This window comes from Pseudochaenichthys georgianus, chromosome 9 (genome assembly GCF_902827115.2).
Source record: "Pseudochaenichthys georgianus chromosome 9, fPseGeo1.2, whole genome shotgun sequence".
NCBI lineage: Eukaryota > Metazoa > Chordata > Actinopteri > Perciformes > Channichthyidae > Pseudochaenichthys > Pseudochaenichthys georgianus.
Genome location: NC_047511.1, coordinates 22,676,183 through 22,699,207, shown reverse-complemented (window position 1 = coordinate 22,699,207; position 23,025 = coordinate 22,676,183). Strand labels below are relative to the sequence as shown.

Below are 23,025 nucleotides of genomic sequence, written 5' to 3'. Positions count from 1 at the left end.
AATAAAAAAATAAACTGTTTGAACGTTTTATTTTCAATAGTGTCATATTATTTAAGAATAAAAGGTGTCAAACAGAAGTGCACCAATAATAGTTGTGATTATTTTATTGCACCCTGATCACACAACGCGATGCAGATGCTATGGTTACGTTTGCACCAGCGTCTCTGATTGGCTTTTATACGCCTCCTCGCCTGATCAGCAGCTGAGAGGAGGGCCACATTAAAGACGTCTCACTCTGACTCGTATTCCTGGTTCCACATTTGTTGATCCACAGTCTTCATTTGTGGGCAACACATAGATTTTTGGATAATCTTTCAGGCTTTTAATAAAACAAAAATATACCACTTTAAAAATGTATCTATTATTATTAGCTAATAAAGCACTAGCATTATTGACAAAAATACAACCGTTTATCTTTATTTGTTATACTTTTGTTTATGACAAAGTGTATTTACTTTATTATATACAGAGCAGCTACGACACAATATTTAACTATTTAGTTTAACAGTTCATGGTCAAAGAAGACAAACAACTTCATTAAAGAGAGGGGACTGATGCATAAAACATTTTTAAACAAAGTCTGCTCAAACTGCTTTTTAACTACGGCAGCAAAAGAGTGAATTGCAATATCCATACAAATAAAGACAGTATCTTAGCTTTTCTGATCCAATGCAAGCACATTAAAGCCCATCGCAAGCTCTGTGGACTTACCTAGATAGAGAACGTGACAATTAATCCTGATATTTGGCTTGATGAACATAAATACAAAAGGTATAAGACATATTGGCTTCGAATCAAATTTGAGTGATTCTCAGCAAATTTTTCTTGTAAAAAAAGGATCAGAAAACCAGAGGATGTCTGGTCAAAAACATACACTGCAGGTGACATATTTTATTTATGCTATTTCTAGTGTAAGTGGCCAGTGACCACAACACAAAAATCCAGCTATCCCTTGGAAAAAACTGTTACCTAATGTGTTGCAGAAAAAAGAATACTGAACAACTACTAAAACTAGGCAGGCCTACTATGAATGCAAAATGAAAAAAGATTCTGAATGGCTTTTTCTAAACAAAAAACTGTATATATTGTCTTGTAGTTATGTTATACAGAATATAAACTTCAAACACAAAATATATATTATATATGTATATATTATATACAGTATATACGATAAATGCTTACACATGTAAAAAGTATAACAGTAGCATTCATTTTCCATATCTCCAGCACTGATTTACAAAATATAAGAACAGAGTAGAGAATGGAGAATATTTAGTAATTAAATAACCCTCAACTCCAATTATTAATTTTCAATATTGGTACAGACTATAGATAAAATAGTTCTACATAATAATGTAATGTAATTAAATACCTTTATTTACTTTGCAGATTAGAATTAATCTTGTGAAATATAATCAGCACTTAAATCAGACTTTAGTTTAGTACATTCACAAGCTAACCTGCAGTAAACAAAGTAATTAAACACCTTTATACGCTTTGATTAACATATTAACGCATCAATTATAATATTATTATTATCAAAACATATACAATATATTATTCTGAAATTGACCAATCTGCATAATGAGTACTTTTACTTTTGGTAGTCTATGTATATTTTGATGCCCACACTTTTATTGAGTAACACTTTTGAATGCACGACATTTACTTGTAAATACAAGATCTGAGTACTTCTTCCACCTCTGACCATAAATAAGTGGGAAAGATTTCAAATGAATTAAATTATTATTTGTAAACCACGTAGTGAGTCATATTTCCACACATAGAGGATCTTCGGTTTGTACGCACAACATTCACGCATGTGTACAGTGTGACCTTTCAGTGCAGCTGCCTGGGGAAGGCTGCACGACTAGAGTAAACGGGCCTGGAGCTCAAACACGACGACTTTTACCGTGTTAACCCTCCGTAAATGGGTTTATCACCACACCAGCCCTTACTTTCATCGCTCCCGTTCACCTCGACCGATTGTTGTGGATGGATTATTTTATTAACCGTCTCACCGAGAAGCCTTACTACGCCCAGTCAGCAGCGGCAGCCATAGCTCCGTCATTGACGCTGGAGGTTAGTGGGCTCGTCATCCGCAGACTGCCATTTCACCAGCAGGGAGCTAACAGGCTAGGCTAGCGGAGGCTTCAATGGAGAATTCACTAGCATGATGCTAATGTTAATCTTAAAGTACTGGAAGAGAACAGAACTAATATTTTGATATTCAAAGATATTGGAGATATATCATTTTCTGGTGACACATAACTAACGTGAGTAGGAATTTATCAACAATTATTTGCTCCTCAGTTTAGCATTACCATTTATAAAGCTAGCACAACAGTGGCTGTGTGATTTAAAACGACGCTAGGCAACATGTCAATTGTATGTGGAGTTATATCCAAATGTGTATAGATGAATTAGATTATTGGTTTGTTTAACTTTGAATTAAGCCGGTGAGCCTTACATTGTCCGGGTTAATATCTGTCAGGTTAGTAGCGAACTGTGCTGCAGTTGAGTGGTTACATAATGTTAGCTTAACTGCTGTCCGTCTGCGCTAATGCTAATGTTTTATATCATATCATGTTTTGCATGGTTAACAGCTAATTTTCACAGCATACTTTATGTAATGAGCCTGTTTTAGCAATAGACTGTATGTGAGAGGACATGTTTTACTGCTTGTTGTATTTTTCCAGTCAGCCTGTTGTCGGACCATGCCGGTGTAACATGAAACCAACACGCCCTCTCTCTTTCTCCCTGTCTCCATGTGTGCCTTTAACAGAATATTGCAATCTGCCCCTGCAATGGCCGTATTTAGTCACCAGGTGCTTCTTGCAGTCACAAGATCAAGGTAAGAAAATGAATATCCTGTAACTAAATAACGTTATGAAATGCAGACATGTTTAATTTCACAAAGTGGATTGACAGCAGTTACAACTCTTGGATCCTCTGTGCTGTGTTCAAGTCACTAGAGCTTAAGGTGTCTGTTTACACAGTGCATGCTGCAGACAGTGAGGCCTACTCAATGTGTCTCATGACACAAACGATGTAAACACAGGACTACATTGGTTTCTACTGATGATGCAAGATCTGACACTGCTTTGTCCTCACTTTCATCCCATTTTCTTATGAGCCTAGTCAGTCTGTTGCATAATGTTAAATGTCAAAGTTAGCAACTTGTCAATTTATGCAGCGAGACGAAATATACCAACTGTCAGAGACTTTGACATGTATTCTATGTTAGCTATACTTTTATTTTATTTATTTTAATTGAGCCACAATTCCATTATCACAATTGTAGTAATAGGATTCTTGCAACAAGTAATTTTAGTAGTTAATATGTTTTAAGTCTTAACCCTGCTGATACATAACTCTACAGGTGGTTAAAGAGTTATATCTATCTATCTACACCAAACCTTAGCACAAATGTCTGTCTAGTTTTATGATTAGTTGTATTATGACCTGTATTGGGGTATTGAGACTTACTTTATTTGTATTCTGCAGATGCACAACGACACATTTCACTTTATTCCATTGAGCTACAGGGGGTAGTAAAGCTCAGAAAAACGTATACATGTGCCAGGAAAGGCAGGGGAGAATAATACTGAAAGCCAATTAACATAAAGGTATAAAAAGCAGTATTTAAGAAATGTCCCTAAATTCAGTTACGATGATGATATAAGCCGGCTGAAGCTGGAAACACAAACTTTTTTAATATATATTCTCAAATTAATTATTTTCAAATTCATAATGTGTTTTATTAATGAAATAATCTGGCCATCAAATACAAGCATTACACTTTCTTTATTTGTTCATATCAATAATACAATATTATGAAATAACTTACCATTTTTTCTTGTTGCCGTTTGCAGGGGATCATATTTGTTATCCAAGAGGAACAGCTGCTCCTCTCTGTCTTCCAAAGCCTATCTCCACATAGACCCTCCCCGCCAGGTCTCCTCTGCAGTCACCCTCAGGCACTCCCGATTCGGCTCCCCACACTGTTACCGTGACCACAACTCCACCGTACTCGCCCGCTCTCTACATAGCTCCAGTTTTAGTGTCCTCCTGCAAGAAATAAAACAGGAGGACACTAAAACTTCACCAGCCGCTGCCCAGGATGTTTCTAAAAAGGACTCCGCTGCCCCCCAGGCTCAGGCTCAGGCTCAACCTCCACCTGCTCCCGCTCCGACTCCCACAGCCGCCGCCACCGCATCTGCTGTCCCTCCGGTGCAGGAGAGGGCAGTCGTAAAGAAGGCTCTGTATCAGAAGATTGTTGATGAGTTGAAGCATTACTACAATGGCTTCCGGTTGCTCGGCATCGATATCAAGATTGCAGGCAGGATGGTGTGGAGGCTGCTGCATGGACAACTGCTCTCACGCAGGGAGAGGAGAAGGGTAAGACAAGCTTTATTCAGTCTGTAAAATGTTATAATATTTATAATCAGTAACTGAAAACCCAGGCACAGGTATATAGGTAATTTACAGTCTGTTAGTTATTGTTTTATTCATGTAGTAGTCTCACAAGACACCACAAATACTGTTGCATTGGTAAAACAACAACACTGCTTGCATAATCAACAATACAGAAGCAAATAAAGCTAAACCTGTAACCTTAAATCATCATATTTTGTATGAATTAATTTCGGTGAATACATTAAACCTATCTGTGTGTATTAGTGAGTGATTTATACCTGAAAGTAACAAGCATGGCTAAACATTTACCATATTCTGAATTTGGACTGTTGATTAGTGGAACCAAGTCAAAAAATGATCTACATATGAAAGTATCCCCAAAGAATTATGGAAAGTTGCAGCCCTACAGTTCTGTTTTGTACATTTACCCCAAAATACTTTGATATATTAATGTCGCCCTGACTTACTTGTGTGAAAGAAACTGTGCACATTGAGATCTTTAGGCTCAGCATGCTGTAGTTCCGAATTTACTTTTTTAAAATTAGGTTCATACAAAACATCAGCAAACATTCCACAAGCGCCATATTGGTTTCAAATGTGTTCTATTTTTTGCCGTGGTCTTAGCATTGAACTTCTTCTGTTGCCCTCCGGTCACAGCAGCAAGTCTGTCTGGATTCTTTACAATAGTCTGGTCTCTTTTTGGTCTTCACTTAACGGCTCTGGGAGTAGTTTTTACTCTTTCTCGAAGTTGTTGTCAGTAACACATTAGTGAGGCATATATTATATGGCTTAAGGGTTACTTTGAATGGTTCACAACTTTGCATGTCAATAAGGAATGTGTACCCGAAGTTGTAGCAAATGGGAGGAAGAGCAAGTGATCAGTTGGGTAGTACCGTAGTGACAGCCGTTATCACTAGTCCTGCTGTGAGAGCAATTCAGTTCTAGTGTTGGTCTGTGTAGTCTGCTGTATTTGTTAAGGACTGTTAGGTGCACTGTCATTCATATTTGACTGTAACTTTACCTAAGTGTTGACATTGGAGCTAGTAGCAAGTTATTCAATGATGTAAAGCCACACATTTTGATCATAAATTAATTGTTGACAATTTCTTTAACAAAAGTATAGGCGTTAGTTTCATATTTTGAGCATTTCTTTCTCTTATGTGATAGTAAATATGAAACAGCAGATCACATGACGTGGTCAGCTGAGCTTGTGCTCAGAAAACGTAAGCATTTTAGAAATGGTTAATACCCTCTGGAATTCATTTATGCAGATTTCAGATACACTTCACTGAGAGAAGACACTGGTAGATCATTGAAACAGGACATACTGTCTCTGTATGTCTCCATGACCCTCACTGACCCAAATTGTGTACATGCTCTAGTAAACTATTTTAAGGCTTATTTTAGAAGATGACTGTTAGAGCCACATGTGGGGATTCTTTGGTGAAGGAACATCCCCTATTATGGTTATATTGTGATCGCCCTATGGACACAAAATAGATCTAGCATGCAAACACACCTGAGCTCTGGCATGGGTTCATTTATTTTCCACTTTAACTTTTTCTTTTTGTTTACAGCTATTGAGGACCTGCGCTGACCTTTTCCGTCTGGTGCCCTTCACTGTGTTCATCATCGTTCCTTTCATGGAGTTCCTGCTTCCTGTCTTCCTCAAACTTTTCCCGGAGATGTTGCCCTCCACCTTCGAGACAGAGTCTAAAAAGGCATGTGTACACACACGCACACGCACACGCACACACACACACACACACACACACACACACACACACACACACACACACACACACACACACACACACACACACACACACACACACACACACACACACACACACACACACACTGTTGCATGAATGGCCCACCAGAGTAGGGCTGCACGGTTTTGGGAAAATAATCTAATTGCAATTTTTCTGACAAATATTGCGATTCGATTTGAGATATTTGTTTTTAAGCGACCCAACGGAAGTTTATTGTGAAATGCGGCCATATCTCTGGCTAGGAAGGTCGCATCAACATGCTCCCGTCTCTAGCACCCCCGCAGCCCGAGCTACGAGTGAAAGAACTAAACTTACATGAAACTTCCGTTGGGTTGCTTTAAAGGGGACCTATCATGCAAAATGCACATTATACAAGTAGGGTGTGGAGATTATCCGACTGAACAAAACGTGCATTTATCAAACAGGTTCGTTTTCCACAGACCTTATTTCCAGCTATTTTCCAAAACCCTGTGGAGAAATCCCATTGCTTTTTGTCGAGGGAATCAGCAGCTTACTTCCTGGTTTTAGGACGCGTCACTGCACCTCTCAATATGATGCCAATATAAACAAGGTCTTCTGTCGGCTCTGTACATCAATGCCGACCTATGCTGACAAGAACATATAAAGGTATATTCGCTATAGGGAAATGTCCCAGCAGTTTAGGAGAATGAAGGTTCTAATCTATTACATTGCCATTACATTTCTAACTCCTGATAATGACAGGAAGGCAGAAAGCGCATTATACTAATAATAATACTCATAATAGCAGACATTTTTTAACAATGACCACAATATCATTATTTTAATAAACCAAATATGAACAATTGAGGAAAATGAGGAGGAACTGATGATTCAAATGTTGTTGTAATGTAGTTTGTGCATAAATTACTATTGCAACAAATGTGTTCATTTTCTTCATGATTAGTCGATTTTTTTTTTTAACGAATGCTCCGGGCCAGTGGTTACAATGGTGGGGCCAGTGACAATACAATTCCACCGGCCCAGAGGGCCAGTGGAATTTTACCCTGGCTGTGACATGTCCATCCGATCTGACGTGAAATCGGCAGCGGACCCACAGAAAATTGCTATCGGAAACAATGTCTGATGTGTTTTGGACGTAATCTCGTCTTTGTTTACATTAGCAAGCCTCGCTAACACTCAGAGCTAACCTGTACTGTAGAGCACATGTGTTTTTAAAAAGCAAGAAATAAACCTGCAAGAGAAAAGGCATTTGAGCTCCATAATATTTCAGAAATAATCCTTGATAAACAGGATGGCGTTTTATCACAACCGAATTTAACTTTATCTCTGGTAGAATTCTGATCAGGCATTAACTCCGCCTCCTCTTCTTTCTTTTTTTTCAAGCTAAGGACCCAAAATCTGCGCTTCCCTAACAGGGCTGCAAAAGAGGGGTTTGAGCAGTAAGAGGCATGGCTACAATGGGTGATCTGTTTGGTATTTTGAAAAAAAAACTTCACAGAAATGTTTTATATAGGTATGGCCCTACAATATATTTTTCAAATATAGCATGATAGGTCCACTTTAAAGTCAAGCTTCAGTTTAAGATTCACCCTCTAATAGATGTAAAACATGTGATGGAGCATTACTAACCTGTCTCAGATGGTTCGTTTCACCAAACCATCTAGGAAAGCTCCATTGGAAGCCATTTGGAAAGGGCATGCACTTTCAAAAATACTTGGCAGGTGATTGGATCAATCTGTCTATCACCTTCTATCATGGGCCACTTCTGATTGGTTAACAATGGTTGGTACATGTGGAGCACAGCACTTCTGATTGGTGTGGATGACTGACACACAAGAAGAAAAAACATTAAAAAGAAAATTGTTAAAAAAAATCGCAGGCTTTGCGATTTGATAATCGCATCATTTCAAATCGCGATTTCGATCTAAAATCGATTAATCGTTCAGCCCTACACCAGAGTCAATTGTGATTATATAATTGCTCAGATATGTCTGCGCACAAGAACTGCAGGCTATGCCAGGCAGCAGACTTTATCTAATCTTTATTTACTTTAGGAGCGGTAGCCTGATGTACACATGCTCTCCAAACCTGTCAGATTCAAACTATCTTTCCAAAAATCCTTAAAATCCTTAATATAACTATTGTTTGGGTAATTTTAACTTCTCATCTGCTGTGAATAAAAAGCAGCAGCTTTTTGTACTTGGTCCAGCTGACCTGACGTCTCTGATGTTGTGGAGCTCTGTTGAGGGATAACAGAAATGCTCTCGTGCTCCACGATACCTACAATTATAAACAAAACATAACTGTCTTAAATTGTTTGTGAAGTCGTGTTTTTGTACTACGCGGCCATTAATGCCACCTTAAAAATTAACCGGAATGTTAGCAATATGTTCTGTATTCGACAACTGTATTTAAATGCATTAAACTAAAGCTGTCTTCAAAAGTATTTAGTTTTAATTAACCTGCATCTCACTCTTCTTCATGCAGGAGGAGAAGCAGAAGAAAGGTCTGGCAGCGAAGTTGGAGCTGGCCAAGTTTTTGCAAGAGACCATCGCTGAGATGGCTCAAAGGAATAAAGCAAAAGCTCAGACTGAGGATGAGACACAGCGCTTCTCCACATATGTTCAGAAGGTACATTGTTTTTATTATTATTGACAATTATATGACTTAAAACACATTTAACTAGCTTAACTCAAGTCCCCTTAGTAACATTGTGACCAAATGTGCGCAGCATTAGTGACAGTTTGTCTTCTCGTCAGGTCCGGGGCACAGGAGAGCAGCCCACCACGAAGGACATCGTCCGGTTTTCGAAGCTGTTTGAGGACGAGCTGACGCTGGAGCACCTGGAGCGACCCCAGCTGGTGGCTCTGTGTAAACTGTTGGAGCTGCAGCCCATCGGCACAAACAACTTGCTGCGTTTCCAGCTGATGATGCAGCTCAGAACCATCAAGTCAGACGACGAGGTGAGATGGAGGACAAGGATGTGATCGTTGTCCCCTCTGATGCGCAGCTATCATCTTTTCTTGTGCAACACGTTTTGACTCCCCTCTCTGTTTCTTCACAGATGATTGCAGCAGAGGGTGTGCCAGCGTTGAGTGTGTCAGAACTTCAGGCAGCGTGTCGTAGTCGGGGGATGAGGTCTCTGGGTCTCACAACCGAACAGCTAAATCAGCAGATGCAGCAGGTGAGAGGCTACATGAGTTTGTTGCTTTTGTTGGTCCCTAAGACACTACATGTATGTTTCCGCACAACATTCTCAGAGGCTGAGGAGTTCAATGTTTTTTGTTTAATAAAAGAATGAAACTATTTATATTTTGTCATTGTTCCCTAAATCAATGTTGTTCTCCGTCTAGTGGCTGGACCTGCACCTGAAGGAGAACGTTCCTCCATCGCTGCTGCTGCTCTCCAGAGCCATGTATCTGACCGACCTCAAACCAAAACCTCCAGTCATCCCGCCTGTTGCCAAACTAGAGGTCCGTCCTTTACTTAGACTTTTGCATTTCTCCTTGAGTGTACAGATCAGAGGGCAAGTTTTGCGGCTTGAGTTTCAAACAGTTCAATTTCTGGTATTCAGGTCACTGACGTTTGGTACCATTCACCGTTTGCTCTCCTTACGGAAAGCACCTTGATGTACTATGAAATAACTATTTATTTAGGCTACAACTAGTGGTTATTTGCATTGATGAAGTAGTGGAATTTTAATGTAATATTAAAATTAAATATATAAAAGCAGCAAAAACATTTTAAATTCATTAATAATTTCACATTTTTAACTGCTGCACACGAGATCTATCTTCCTTTTTATTGATATCTAAATCCGGCCAATAAAAGGAACAGACCTGTCTTTCGTGGGAGGCGTGTGGCGCAGTGGACTTGTGTGTTGACGTCCGGATCAGGGGAGCACAGGTTCAAACCCCACTGTAGTCGGCATGTCGTTGTGTCCCTGGGCAAGACACTTCACCCCAGATTGCTCCTGTGGAGATTGTCCACAGTATTGAGTATGTATGTCGCTTTGGATAAAAGCGTCTAACATGTAATGTAATGTCTTCTTATCAGATGTTTGTTGTTGTTGTTTTTGCAGAAAGCTCCTCCTCCTCCAGTGGAGAATGCAGGAGCAAACGTGACCTTAGTTAGCACCGACATGTTGGCGGACCCTGCTCTCATCATCAAAGAAAGACGGGTCAGTGGATTCATAACACACAGCAGCAGAATGGTGTAACATTACGAAGGAAAAACAATTATGAATTAATTAAACTATTTAGCTCATTATCAAGACAAAAATCTAACATTTACACTAGTACACATTACAGAATCAGGGCATGACTGCTCAAAATAAACTAAAGGAGATTGACTGCAGTGTGTGCTCCAGGAAAATCCATGCTTTGACCGAGCGCAGTCATTCTAGTAACTTTATGCATAACGCGGTGATGTCGGTAATGCTGCCATATGACCCCAGCCTTAATTCTAATCTATTTGCTGGGAGCTGGACTAGAAGATAGATACCACCCAAAAGTGCCTAGACCTTTTGTAGATCGATGATAGATGACTGCAGCGGTTGGATTGATAAATGTAAGAATGATTGTTACACATGCGTGTTGGGGAGCAGTTCACATGAACCATTAAGTCGTGCAGGAACCTCCATCTTATACTTGTTTACCTGTGTGCTGCAGGTGGAGGAGTTGAGAGACAAGGCTCCCGTGATCTCGGACAAACCCCTGACCCCTGCTGAAGTCCTTCAGGTGAGATCACATTGTTGCCCGGTGCTGTGGAATCCACAGAAACCAGTTTGAGATGTTATGCAGCACGAATTTAATCCTGTTAGTGCTTCCTGGCTTTGATCTTTGTCCCATGGCATGTTGATCTCTCACAATGGGACTGGGCTACTTTTCTGGAAAAACAGCTATTCAGCCCTTTCCTTGACAACATGATGTTTTCCATTGATGACAAGGAAAAGTGGTTAGGAAAAGTCACATGATGTAATTATTAGACCACGGCCAGGGTATCTCAGCAGTCTAATATGACCTTGGTGACCCCGATTCATGTCTGTCTGATGACCTTTGTGACGGCTAACCCTCGCTCACTATCTATCCCATGATGTCACCTAATGGCTGTGAGCTATCAATTAAAGGCAGGGTGATATAAATAGTAAAAATAAAAGTATGTTTGAATAGGTTTTCAATGTGGAAAAACATGATGTGGTAGTCTAACCAAGCTCTTCTTTTTCTGCAGGCTAAAGCAGCGACAGAGGTATCCCAGAAGAGCAAGATGAGTGCCAACGGTGTATAAAGCGGAGCTGGAGCCTCTGGACTGAAGAGAGGATGGACTGAGCTCTGTGTCCTCGGGGGGAAGAGAGGGACCACAGGGTTGTAGTGGTCAGATAAGGGGCATTTGATGGTCTACATTTCGGCAGACCTTTAAACTCCTCCTTTTTAAATATCTCGTTCTGTCTTCAGTCCAGAGGGACTGGAGGATCACTGGCTCCGTTCAGCATTGTGTTTGGTATGTTGATCCTGGGAGTCCTGTTCCCTCTTTCTCTCGCTCTCCGTTTACACCCAGGGAAAGGTCTGCTGCCTCTTCTGCTTCGCCTCAGCAGCTGCTTCTTTATCCCCTCAAACCCTCTGATTTGTGCACTCCGTTCTCTGTCACTCTCCATTAGAGCTGGACAAACCAGCCTGACGTTTCAGGGGACTGGCAGAACATTAATGGTGTGAATACTTTGACCTAATGTCCTGGAAGTGACGCCCAAACCGCCCACGGCAGAGCCGGGTTAACCGTCTGTTTGATGGTGTCTCCTTACAGTCCAGGCACCCTCCTTCTCCTGTAAATTTGTAAATATTCTGTATATTTTTGTCCCTGTCTTATATCGCAGCAGCAGCAGCTTGTATATTTTGCTATGCAAAGTCTACAGTCCCTTGAAAAATGTCAAGTATTTCATTTGGATTCCTTATTCGCTCCTCTTCAGGATATAAGAGAAGTAATTTATTTCAGAAATACGTTAAGGAACTTTTTAGTTTAGTCGTAGTGGTACCATCTCCAGGAAGCTGGATCATTCTGAGGTGCTGAAGCAAATGACACATCTGAACCGGCTTATGAAATAAAAAGCAAAAAGGTTCAAAAAGTCATCGTGTCATTTCTCCAGCTGCAGATTTGTTCTGGCCCTACATCTGAACAGGGTGTTGTAACATAGCTGCTTTCTGCTGCAATTAGAACATGAAGATGGTATATTATTCAGAGAAAGGTCACTCCTTAAATCCAGAGGTGACTGAGGTAAGCTGCAGTCTGCCTCCACTGGTAAACCACTGAACAGACTATCTGCAAATTGTGCAGATTTTATTTGCATACACTGTATGGTGTATGTATTGTGTTTTAACACTATGATACTAAGATTTATTTTAAACTGAAAATACTTGATGTTATTCATTAAGACATATTATTAATATGGGGAATAAGCTTAAATTCTGAAGCCACAAATGAGATTTGTTTTGGTATGGTGGCTCCAAAAGAGATAAATATAAAGCATTCAGTTTGATTAACCCAAATATCCTACGGCATAATATGACCCTAAAGCTATAATTGGAAGGTTTAACACATACATGTGTACTGTATGAATACAGTTGAGTGTGTGTTTGACATTGCTGAAGATTTTCCATCCCTCTTTATACATTTGACATTGTTGGAGTAACGTGTTGTCTCCAAACATTCTTCTCCATTACTATTTTATCCATAGGCATATCCGAGAAGTGGATGTCAAAATCAAAGGATATTTTTTAAGCAAATAGTTTTTGCTAATGAAGATTTATTTTATTGGTTTTACATATGTGCCTCAGGTTAAAGGGCGATTGTTTTTATGTTTGCTCCTTTCATCACAACAGATTTTCTATATTGTACAACAGTTTTTGGTTTGATCTTCATCGCGCTGTGTTTAAAGCGCCCAGTTGCACCATTTCTCTTAAGTGGAATGTCTCCTCTTCTCTTCCCCATTGGATCCAAAATAGTCCTTCCCAGTGTTGATACTGATGGAAAAAGCGATCAGCTCTGCATTTGTGGTACAAATGGGATCTGATTAGTTGCTTTCTCATCTCTTGTTTGGGCTTTGCTGCCATATAAAAAAAAAAAAAGAATCCCAAGACATTCTGAGATGAAACTGATTAATGTTATGAAACAAAAGGTCGATGCTCTCAAAAACATCGGTCACTGACCTGAGCGCTGTGTCATGTTGATAAGATGCTCCTTAGATGTGTTTAGTTAATCTTAATCTGCGAGGAGGTTTTCTGATGTTGGCGACTGGCACCTTCTCTTGCATGATAGAAGGATCGCACAGCATTCAATAATGGGGGTGACTAGACTGGGTTCATGTTCTGCTGTGCCTTTGAACTGAAATGAAAAAGTTTTGTGAATTTTCAGGATGCATTTCTCTGCATCTGCAATATATTCACAGGTGAATCCTTAATTGTCTACCAGGTTTCACATCGTTCATTCATCAGCATCTCGGTGTGCCTGTCTGGTATTTACAACTTCCTGCTATCTCAGATGGTTTGGTTCATCAATGCTACCATGATGTGTCCTCTTGTCTTTAAGGATTGTTTCTTTCAGTTTGAAATGCACTGCTGTCCAGTTAGTTCTTACCCTGTGTTAAATGTGTGCATCAACTTTGCCATTGAAAGTGAGTGTCTGGGAAGACAAAATGTACAGAAATAAAAATAATTGAACCCTTTCTAGCCGTATCATATATTTCTTTGTCGACAGTACTTGGGTTGGGAAATCCAATAAAGGTGTATCTGGATTTTATAATAATACCATGTCTGATTTATTACATTAAGACGGTATGTTTTCGTATCACAAGTTTTCTGAAATGCATGTTTAAATTATATTGGGCATTATTTTATGCTATTTGCATACATTCCAAGATCCTGATACCTACAATTTAAAAAGACCTGTAGGAAGATACATTTCACACTCCCCGAAAGATTTCGGCGAACATTTGGAGTAATTTAGTCACATTATATGGAAGCAGGGGCGGACTGGGGGGGAAAAGTGGCCCGGGAATTAATTGACAGACAGGCCCACTTAATGCGCGACATGTATCGGCCGGCCGGCGACGAAAGTATGTTACTTAACAAATAACCTATGCATTTTATGTTATTTTGGACCATTATTCATATAGTAATCTGATTACCTGAGCCCTTGAGTTGCCTAGAGCAAAATAGTTACAGCATATATTTAGTGATTTTAATGTTAACAGATTAGGGATGCACGATATTGGGTTTTTGAAACCGATACCGATAACTTCCTGCTTCTCAAGACCGATACCGATAATAAAAAAAATGTACGCCACTAATTATTTTAATACATTTTTTTCCTCGGCTGCCCCGTAGTTTCAGAGCGCATCGAGTTTAAAATACCATCTACAAGCTGATGCTGACATCCCCGCTCCTGCCGCCCGCTTGTGGCAGACCACACTTCCACGCTCACCGGCAGGCACCGACTGGCCATCTGGAGGACCGGGAGGGTGTGTGTATGTGTGGCCCGAGCGAGCGAGAGAGACCTTACGTGCATTGTTGTTGTTAGCATCTGGTGCTAGCTAGCTGCGCTAACGGATATAAGGAGCTGTTTAAATGAAAACAGAGGAGCGACATTTCGCCACAACTGCACCGAGCACTTGACTTGATGCAGGAAGCAGACAGCGGGACATTGTAGGAGAAGTCAGCACGGATACATGAACATGATTGCAGCTTCCAGGCAGCTCCGGTTCGAGCATATGCCAGTGCACATAGCTCCAACACACACACACACACACACACACACACACACACACACACACACACACACACACACACACACACACACACACACACACACACACACACACACACACACACACACACACACACACACACACACACACACACACACACACACACACACACACACACACACACACACAGTATTGTATTATTGTCTTCGTACGCTTCGATGGCGATGTTTCAGGTGACTGATCAGGTTCGAAGTATTAGGGAGCGCTGGATTTGTGAAGAACTCCCCTCTTCCTAAACCACTAATACCACAGTACTGGCAAAACGGGAGGAGCCGAGTGAAAAACAAGCGCCCCTCATCCCAATCCACCCACACCGCAGTATTTTTTCTTTTTTTTTACCCAAAAAATATATTGTATATTATCGGGGCTATTAATACTGGTATCGGGTTTATCGGGATGACGTCATCATTCCTAATATCGGGCCGATAATTATCGTGCATCCCTATAACAGATCATTGTGCAATAGAGAGGCGAAGTCACGCCCATCTACTTCCGGCCCATGGGACCCCGGAAGCGAAAAATTAACATTGAATTCAATGGAGAGAGAACACGTATCTTTTGATCCCGTTTGAATTGTGCCACGAACTACACATATGATGTTTGTCAATCTTAAACAATAAGTTCCATGTCGAAAAAGTCACATTTTGTCGTAAAACTGTTGAAATATAAGACTATGAAAAATACGCGACTACAAAGACTACAAATCCTAAATCCCATTCTGGCTCGCGTAAGTGATGTCACAGGCGATAATTCTCCAAGTGGTTGCGACTCGTAATTAAAGCGAAGAAGAAGAAGAAGATCTCATAACCGATTTATTCCCTCCAATAAATAAGAGATTGCTAAAAATAAATTCACTTTTACAAGATGCATGTGTGCTTTGTACCAGGTTGTAATCACATAAGTGATCAAACCACTTGCTCGTTCTATCGCTTCCCGTCTGATGAAAGGACCAGGAGTCGCCGGATCAGACATATCAGGTAATATACATGTTGTGCATGGAACACAGTCAAGTTAGCTACCTAGCTAGTAGCGACGAGTAGCGAGCACGTTAGTTAGCATTACATTACGTAGCCTTGTCATTTTTTAGTAGCCTTACCATGAAGTTATTATTTTATTACATGAAGTAAGAGTAAGAGTAGATGGTAAGTATTTCGTGAAACATTTGAAGAGTAGCCTATACTGCGCCATCCACCGGGTGCTATGGAAGCAATCAGGGAGAGTCGAAGGCAGGCAGGGAGCTTTGCATGACAGATTCTTCTGGACGTGTTTCATTGTGATGACAGTAAGGGTGAGTCAATCTGTTTGTTGGAAAGACAGTAGTTGAGTGATTACTGAGAGAAAATGATTAGAAGAGATAATTATTCAAAGTGTTACTGTTGTGTTACTTTAAAGTGTTACTGTTGTGTTACTTTAAAGTGTTGTTACTGACCTTTTTCTCTTTTATTTCCTTTCCCTCACCTGTAACTGCTGAGACCCTGAGGAACATGCACACTGACCTGCTCTGGCAACCTGATTTCCACTGTACGTAATAGTATTTGGTTATGGTATATTATTTATATACATCAAAGGCACAATGCACCCCCCAGAGACACACATGTATTGAGTGTGATATTTTGCATAGGTCAAGTGAAATCATCTTTACACACTAGAAAACTGTAGGAGCGGCAACTTGTTTTGAAATTGAATTTTTAATATCCGAAAATGAAGTTGATCTGTTTTCTTTATTCTTCTCTCTTCCCAGCTCCATCCATCACCGTGCTCTGTTCCTGCAGGTCCTGCTTGCTAATCATTATGCTCATATGTTTTCACACAATTACAAATAAAGTCAATGTATTGTATGACATGAAGTTGTGCTTCATTCGGAGTCAATAATAAATTAATTCTGCCTTCAACTGCACAATGACTGTGGACTGCACCGACATCCATGTAGCTGCCCCCAGTAAGATGAACCAAGCAAAGAGGGTCGCCATCATGCCCAAGGACATCCAGCTGGCCCGCTGCATCCGCGGAGAGAGGGCTTAGACTGACCTGAGACCAGCACACCGGCTCTTTTAAGAGCCACCTACAGTTTCAAAGAGTTGCAATCCTACGTTATTATAATTATTAAACTGGTTCATGTGTCACTTAGTTTACTGAACCGTGATGAATGAAAGAAATTAGTGAGGTAGTGGTTTAAAGAAGTTACAAAGACATTAATATATGAGTAACAGGTCAGTGTAAACACAAGCTTCTGTCAATTATGGATCATTCAAACTATATACAAATAATATGTAATAAAGTTCTAAAATAAGTATTCGGTATATTCCTTGATAGCTTTTGGAGAAGGTTGTTTTTAAGTTTACTAAAAATCTATTGTTTCAACTGTTTCACTTTATAAAAAGGAACAGGTGAGTAGAGCATTATTGAGTTTCTTATTCTGTCAGTAAATTATCCAAATGAAATGTTTATCATTATTTTAGTCAACCCTAAACAAATTGATTGTACCTTTTTAATAATGACCTTACATGGTCGGCAAAGTTAAATTAACTTCAATCAAATCTGTTCTGAGAAAAAACTAATAAATGTTTAAAGATAGGAACTTGCCATCCCACTGAAGAACAGTCCGTAGAGATTTAAAGGCGTAGTTGTAGTTCAGTCCAACGTTTCATTTGGATTCATTTCTCCAACAGTCAACTATTTTCATAAAGAATATATATATTTTTCAAAGTCAACTTTATTGTCAATCTTACTCAGTTTCTGTTTATAGACAGAGAGATCAAAAAGACGTTTCCAACAATCCCAAATACGAAAAATTAAATTATACAATTTACAGATATGTAATGTATACAAATATATATATCCTATATACACCATCATGTATAATGATGGTGTATGATGTAGAAGGAAGTGTGGTAGATAACAAGTAAATATAGAGTTGCATACAATGTATGTACAGCAAAAGATGGAATAACTAAGAAGCACGCAGTATAATAATAAATACATGCAACAATTAAATAACTGCTCAGCGTCTCCACCACAATCCCAATCTGCTGTGTCCTGTTTTCCTCCCCTCTGCATAACACCCATCGCACATACGGAACACAACGCAGAGTCTGAGGGTGTTAAGAGTATGTTTATTTAAATGTCCTCCTCTCTACTGGCCAACACAGGGAGCATATGCTGGGTGTAGAATTGTTCCAGGAGGAGGAGATTTCCATGCCATGCAGGGTCTTTGGGGATGAGGATGATGATCGCCTCCTTCGTGGTCCACACAACAAAGTAGCAGAGACTCCGGTCTGTGATGTGCAGCTGCCCTTGGACCTGGTGCCAGTATGGGTGATATATGACCCACCCTCCTCACGGAGACAGAAGGATGGTAACTGGACTGCCTCCGCGATGGTCATGTTCATGTCACCAAAATCCTTGAATCTACACACAGCAAATAAACTCAAATGACACGTCGAGATGTAAAAGGAGATCACACATACAGTATAGAATATCCTGTATAGTCGATATAAAACTGGCCGCTTCAATCTGAAGAGCAACTAAAACAAAACACGGGAGTTTACCTTGTTCTTGTGAACACTAATGTTATCCACAGCATACACACAGACCACGAAGTTCTAAAGGAGAACACTAGTTACTGAAACAAAACACGTTAGTGTACCTTGTTAGCTAATGTTAGCTAGCTGACATTAACGTTACACATTGCACTCATATTACTCACCAACATCTTGTAAAGCCGGTGCCGCTGCTCTTACAGAACCGACTAACTCCCCTTTCGTGTATGTACAGCTCTCAACGTGTCCAGACCTCGTTTTATACTTTTATTCTCATTCTGAAAGAAACAGGTGAAATTTGCTAACGTGACGGCCATCTTTGTGATGGTAACGCGTATTGTGCGAGACGAGAGACCTGTAGTTCACTCAGCGGTTTCACACAAAAAAATGTGTAACTTCACAGTTTTACGACACATTTTAATTTTTTTGACTTGCAAAATATTCTTTTAAATTGACAAACATCATATGTGTCATTCGTGGCACAATTCAAACGGGATCAAAAGATAACCTTTCTCTCTCCATTGACTTCAATGTATAATTTTACGCTTCCGGGGTCCCATGGAGGCTCCCGGAAAAGGAGGGACTTCGCCTCTCTATAACATTTTGACCCAATATGCCTGACTTGACACATGGAATAAAACATAGGCGTAGGAAGCATCCTCAATGTGGGTGAGACAATTTAACAGGGGGTGTGGACCTCACCTCCTCTAGGGGGGTCCGGGGGCAAGCTCCCCCGGGAAGATTTTTTTTTAAATGTTGAAGTTAAATGCATCAATCTGGTCCATTTTGAGAGCAAAATTAGGGACTAAATCTATGGCAGTCAGTAGGGGCTTGGACTGTGAGCCGTAGGGTTGCCGGTTCAAGTCCCCGACCAGACCTATTTGGAGTGTGGACTTCTACTTGGAGAGGTCCCAGTTCACCTCCTGCCGTGGTGCCCTTGAGCAAGGCACCAGACATCCCCCTTCCCCCCTCACTCCCATTGCTCCGTGGGCGCTGTACAAGAGCTGCCCACTGCTCCTAGTACTAGACTCCTGGTACTAGGATGGGTTAAAAGCAGAGAACACATTTCACTGTGCTGCTTCTTCTTCTTCTTCTTCTTCTTCTTCTTCTTCTTCTTCTTCTTCTTCTTCTTCTTCTTCTTCTTCTTCTTCTTCTTCTTCTTCTTCTTCTTCTTCTTCTTCTTCTACACCCATATACAATAGAACTGTAAACAGATTAACTTTTTCTTTCAACATTTATTTGAACAACAACTGTCAACAGCGTAAACTTGCCTTCAAAATAAAAGCATGCCAAATTACACTTAAGACATACAACTGCAACGAAAGTAACAAACACAATGCAATATCCTTTTCAATTTCAAAGAACACAAATTGGGTTATCTACAGGTGTTGTTTTGTGTGGTAGAGGGTCGCTTTTCATTGATACGTTTTGCACCCCAGGCGGTCCGTTGTTTTGATATTCCACCAGTGTATAAATAATAAATAAATGTGAAAAAAAAATGTAATTTTTTTTTAAAATAATTTTTTAGGCGCGCCCCACACTTTGAGAAACGCTGGGTTAGGGTATTGTTCTGCACGGACATTTTAGTGAGCCGGACTTCCTGTGTTTTGAGATGCTAAATAAAAGTCTAGCTTGTACCTTTGATACCCCGCCTCCGACTCCCATCTCTCGGCACCACACTATGCCACAATATTAGATGCGTATTTTGTTAAACTAATACGTTTGCACTGTGGACCAACACTATATATTGACGGGGAAGGGGGTAGCAATAAAGATAACACCATTTTACCCAACATAACAGAAATAATATCGATAGCAGCGTCCCTAGCAACCACCTTGGTAACAATGAAAACGTTGTATAGACACAATTTCTTGAAGTAATCTTCGTAATAACTAGCAAACTAAAGATCATGTACATCCACTGCACACATAATCTGAAATAACAACTCATATTTCTCGCATCAAATGACATCAAAACGCATTTTAATGGCCAAACTAACCTTAAAATAGGCATTTTCCACCGAGAATAAAACGAATGTCGGCCATGTTTTTTTTTTCTGCAGGGAGAAATGTGAAGATCACGTGACATAGCCATTGGAAAAAAACGTAGGCATTTTACAATTTCAGAGGCGTTTTTGTAGAAATACTACGTCCTACGTTGTGGACCAACGTAGTTATTACACGTTTTTTTACGAGACTGGGTTGGGAATTCCCATCACTAGAGGCTACTTGTATTATGGATAGTGGTCATTAGCGTAATGAAAACATATTAATCTATCGTTTTATATTTAATTCAATCGTACAATGCCACATTACTGTAGGAGACTATTTTTGTGTTACGTTTTTAGTTTTCAATGTTATATTTTATTTTAATTTAATGTTTCAATTCAATAATCAAAAAAAATATATGAAGACCTTACACCCCCATATTATTTTTTATTTGTTCCATTCCAATGATTTCTGGCGCTCAAATACGTATTACGGATCTGGGCCAAATCTGTAAACCAGCAAAAATACTGCACTCACTGCTTGCAAATGGAATGTTTAGGCTGAAAGCTCTATCTGGTGCGGATCTGGCCCACAGTCAAAAAACGTGTGTGAGCTACAAACGGATCTAAAGGCTTTCGTGCGGAAAGGTGCTTTCGTGCGGAAAGGTAATTCCCAAAGGTAATTGCTATCTGGGTTGGGTCATTGACATTTAAGCTATTGAAAATAAATTAAGACTTCAATAAAGTAACTGTTGAATTTAAATTCAATAAAATAGGTCCTAAAATCCAACAAAAATAAGTGTGGCCTACTTGACCAGTGTGGTGATAATGCATGTCATAGATTAGGATCAAATGAGTCACAAAGTGGAAGCTATTAAAAGGAATTTGATTAATTCATGATTCGTAATATTTATTTTTCATTTTTATTGTAGAAGGTGGACTAAAGTTCACTAAAAGTAAGTTTGTCCTTCTTTTCCAGTGTAGTAATAATGATTAATTGGGATCCGAAAAAGTCATATGACATTAGAAACTTAAAGAAATTAGACTTTTCAACAAAATAATGCTGAATTTTCATAACAAATGAAAGATGAACTAATGCAGTGGTGCATCAAACATTTAAAACAATTATTGACAGAAAAATCATTTTCCTAACAATTTTTTCACCTGTTATCAATTCATAAATACAATATATAATTTAGGTTAGGTTTAGACTAACCTAGAATAGATCACCAGATTTTCTTTTCACTTGCCTCTGTGCGTTCACACCTGCCTTGTATAGTCCAGTTGAATCGAACCCTGGTGCGTTTAGCTGCTTGGTGCGGTTCATTTGGGTCGGTGTGAATGCAGTCCGAGACCTCTTAAGTGAACTAAACAACCGGACTCTGGTCCGCTAAAATAGGTGGTCTCGGAACGCTTGCTTGCGAACTCTGGAGCGGTTAATTGCTGGTGTGAATGCAGTCCGCACCAAAATCAATCAATCAATCAATCAATGTTTATTTATATAGCCCAATATCACAAATGTTACATTTGTCTCAGTGGTCTTCACAGTGTGTACAGAATATCAGTAGTAATATCAAAACATACGAAGCGTATAGTATTTACGTGTCACAAGAACGCGGATGTCTTCAAAAATCTTCAGCGAAAGAGTCTTTCAAGACATCCACGGTTGTTTAGTTAAAGATTGAAGCAGAGTGTTGAACAGTGTTGTGTAAAGTAAAAATTCTCCAGCTACATAAAAGTAAGAACACCTGTCGTCTGTGAAACCTCCTCCTTGCTGCAGAACGTCTCTCATTATGTTATAATGTTTTTTAACGGACGTTGTCTGATTATAATCATATGCGCGGGCCGCTAGTGTCTGTTGATCTCCAGATTAACAGCAGCATGAGAATAACCTGCCGAAAGTGCCGATGCTCCATGGCGGAGGCTTCGGTAGAAATTGCCGGGATTTGCGTTTTTACCCCCTTAATGTCTGACCAATGGTTGAACAGCATTTCCGTGCACATGACTTGTGTTTAAAATGTATAGTCCGTTTGAGTTTTGCCCGTGTGAACGCAAACCGAACCTTCTGAAAAATGAAACAACCGGAGTTGCTCCGTGCTAGAGCTTTTCAGGTTCAGAACCAGTTCTTCGGTTTAGCTCTGGCTCTTTTCACACCGCCCAGAGTCCGACTGGTAATGCGTCGGTGCGTCATCGTTTGCGTCATGACGTAACCGTTTGCGTGCCTGCTTCATAAAGCCAAACCGCGCTGATGAAATCAGTTGCATTAATTTCTTATGGCTCTATCTGCAGCTTTTCCGGAGTCATTTCTGTGGTTTAGTTATATTCTTATAAAAAAGTGTACTCGTGTCAATAAAGGTTTTTTTAAAACACAACTGCTTCCGAGGTCGGTCTTATTTCTTAAGGTGGACTGAACCATGAGTGTAGAGTAACGTTGTATCTTTCATTTAAATGAACTGTAACCTTCACCCAGGTATGTAACAGCTGTTCTCAAATGAACACGTGAAGTA

The 23,025-nt window shown here is 39.9% G+C and overlaps 1 protein-coding gene across 2 annotated transcripts; it reads left to right on the top strand.

Moving 5' to 3' along the window:
• Positions 1-1,826: 1,826 nt before the first annotated feature.
• Positions 1,827-13,890, top strand: letm2 (leucine zipper-EF-hand containing transmembrane protein 2). Of its 2 annotated transcripts, none has more exons than XM_034090874.2 (11): positions 1,827-2,082; positions 2,786-2,854; positions 3,876-4,401; positions 5,997-6,140; positions 8,664-8,807; positions 8,936-9,139; positions 9,241-9,360; positions 9,530-9,649; positions 10,258-10,356; positions 10,847-10,915; positions 11,406-13,890. In XM_034090874.2, the coding sequence occupies exons 2-11, from the start codon at positions 2,808-2,810 to the stop codon at positions 11,460-11,462; spliced, it is 1,530 nt and encodes a 509-aa protein (XP_033946765.1). In that variant the 5' UTR covers positions 1,827-2,082; positions 2,786-2,807; the 3' UTR covers positions 11,463-13,890. The 2 variants fall into 2 exon arrangements, with proteins under 2 accessions (XP_033946765.1, XP_033946766.1); XM_034090875.2 differs by having other exon boundaries at positions 1,827-2,276.
• Positions 13,891-23,025: the final 9,135 nt, after the last annotated feature.

What these genes read in the sequence shown, in the direction of transcription:
- letm2 (XM_034090874.2), top strand. Translation starts at nt 2,808, where the DNA reads ATGGCCGTATTTAGTCACCAGGTGCTTCTTGCAGTCACAAGATCAAG. An exon ending in CGCCTGTTGCCAAACTAGAG is followed by an intron (nt 9,650 to 10,257) that starts GTCCGTCCTTTA and finishes TTGTTTTTGCAG; the next exon opens with AAAGCTCCTCCTCCTCCAGT. An exon ending in TCATCATCAAAGAAAGACGG is followed by an intron (nt 10,357 to 10,846) that starts GTCAGTGGATTC and finishes TGTGTGCTGCAG; the next exon opens with GTGGAGGAGTTGAGAGACAA.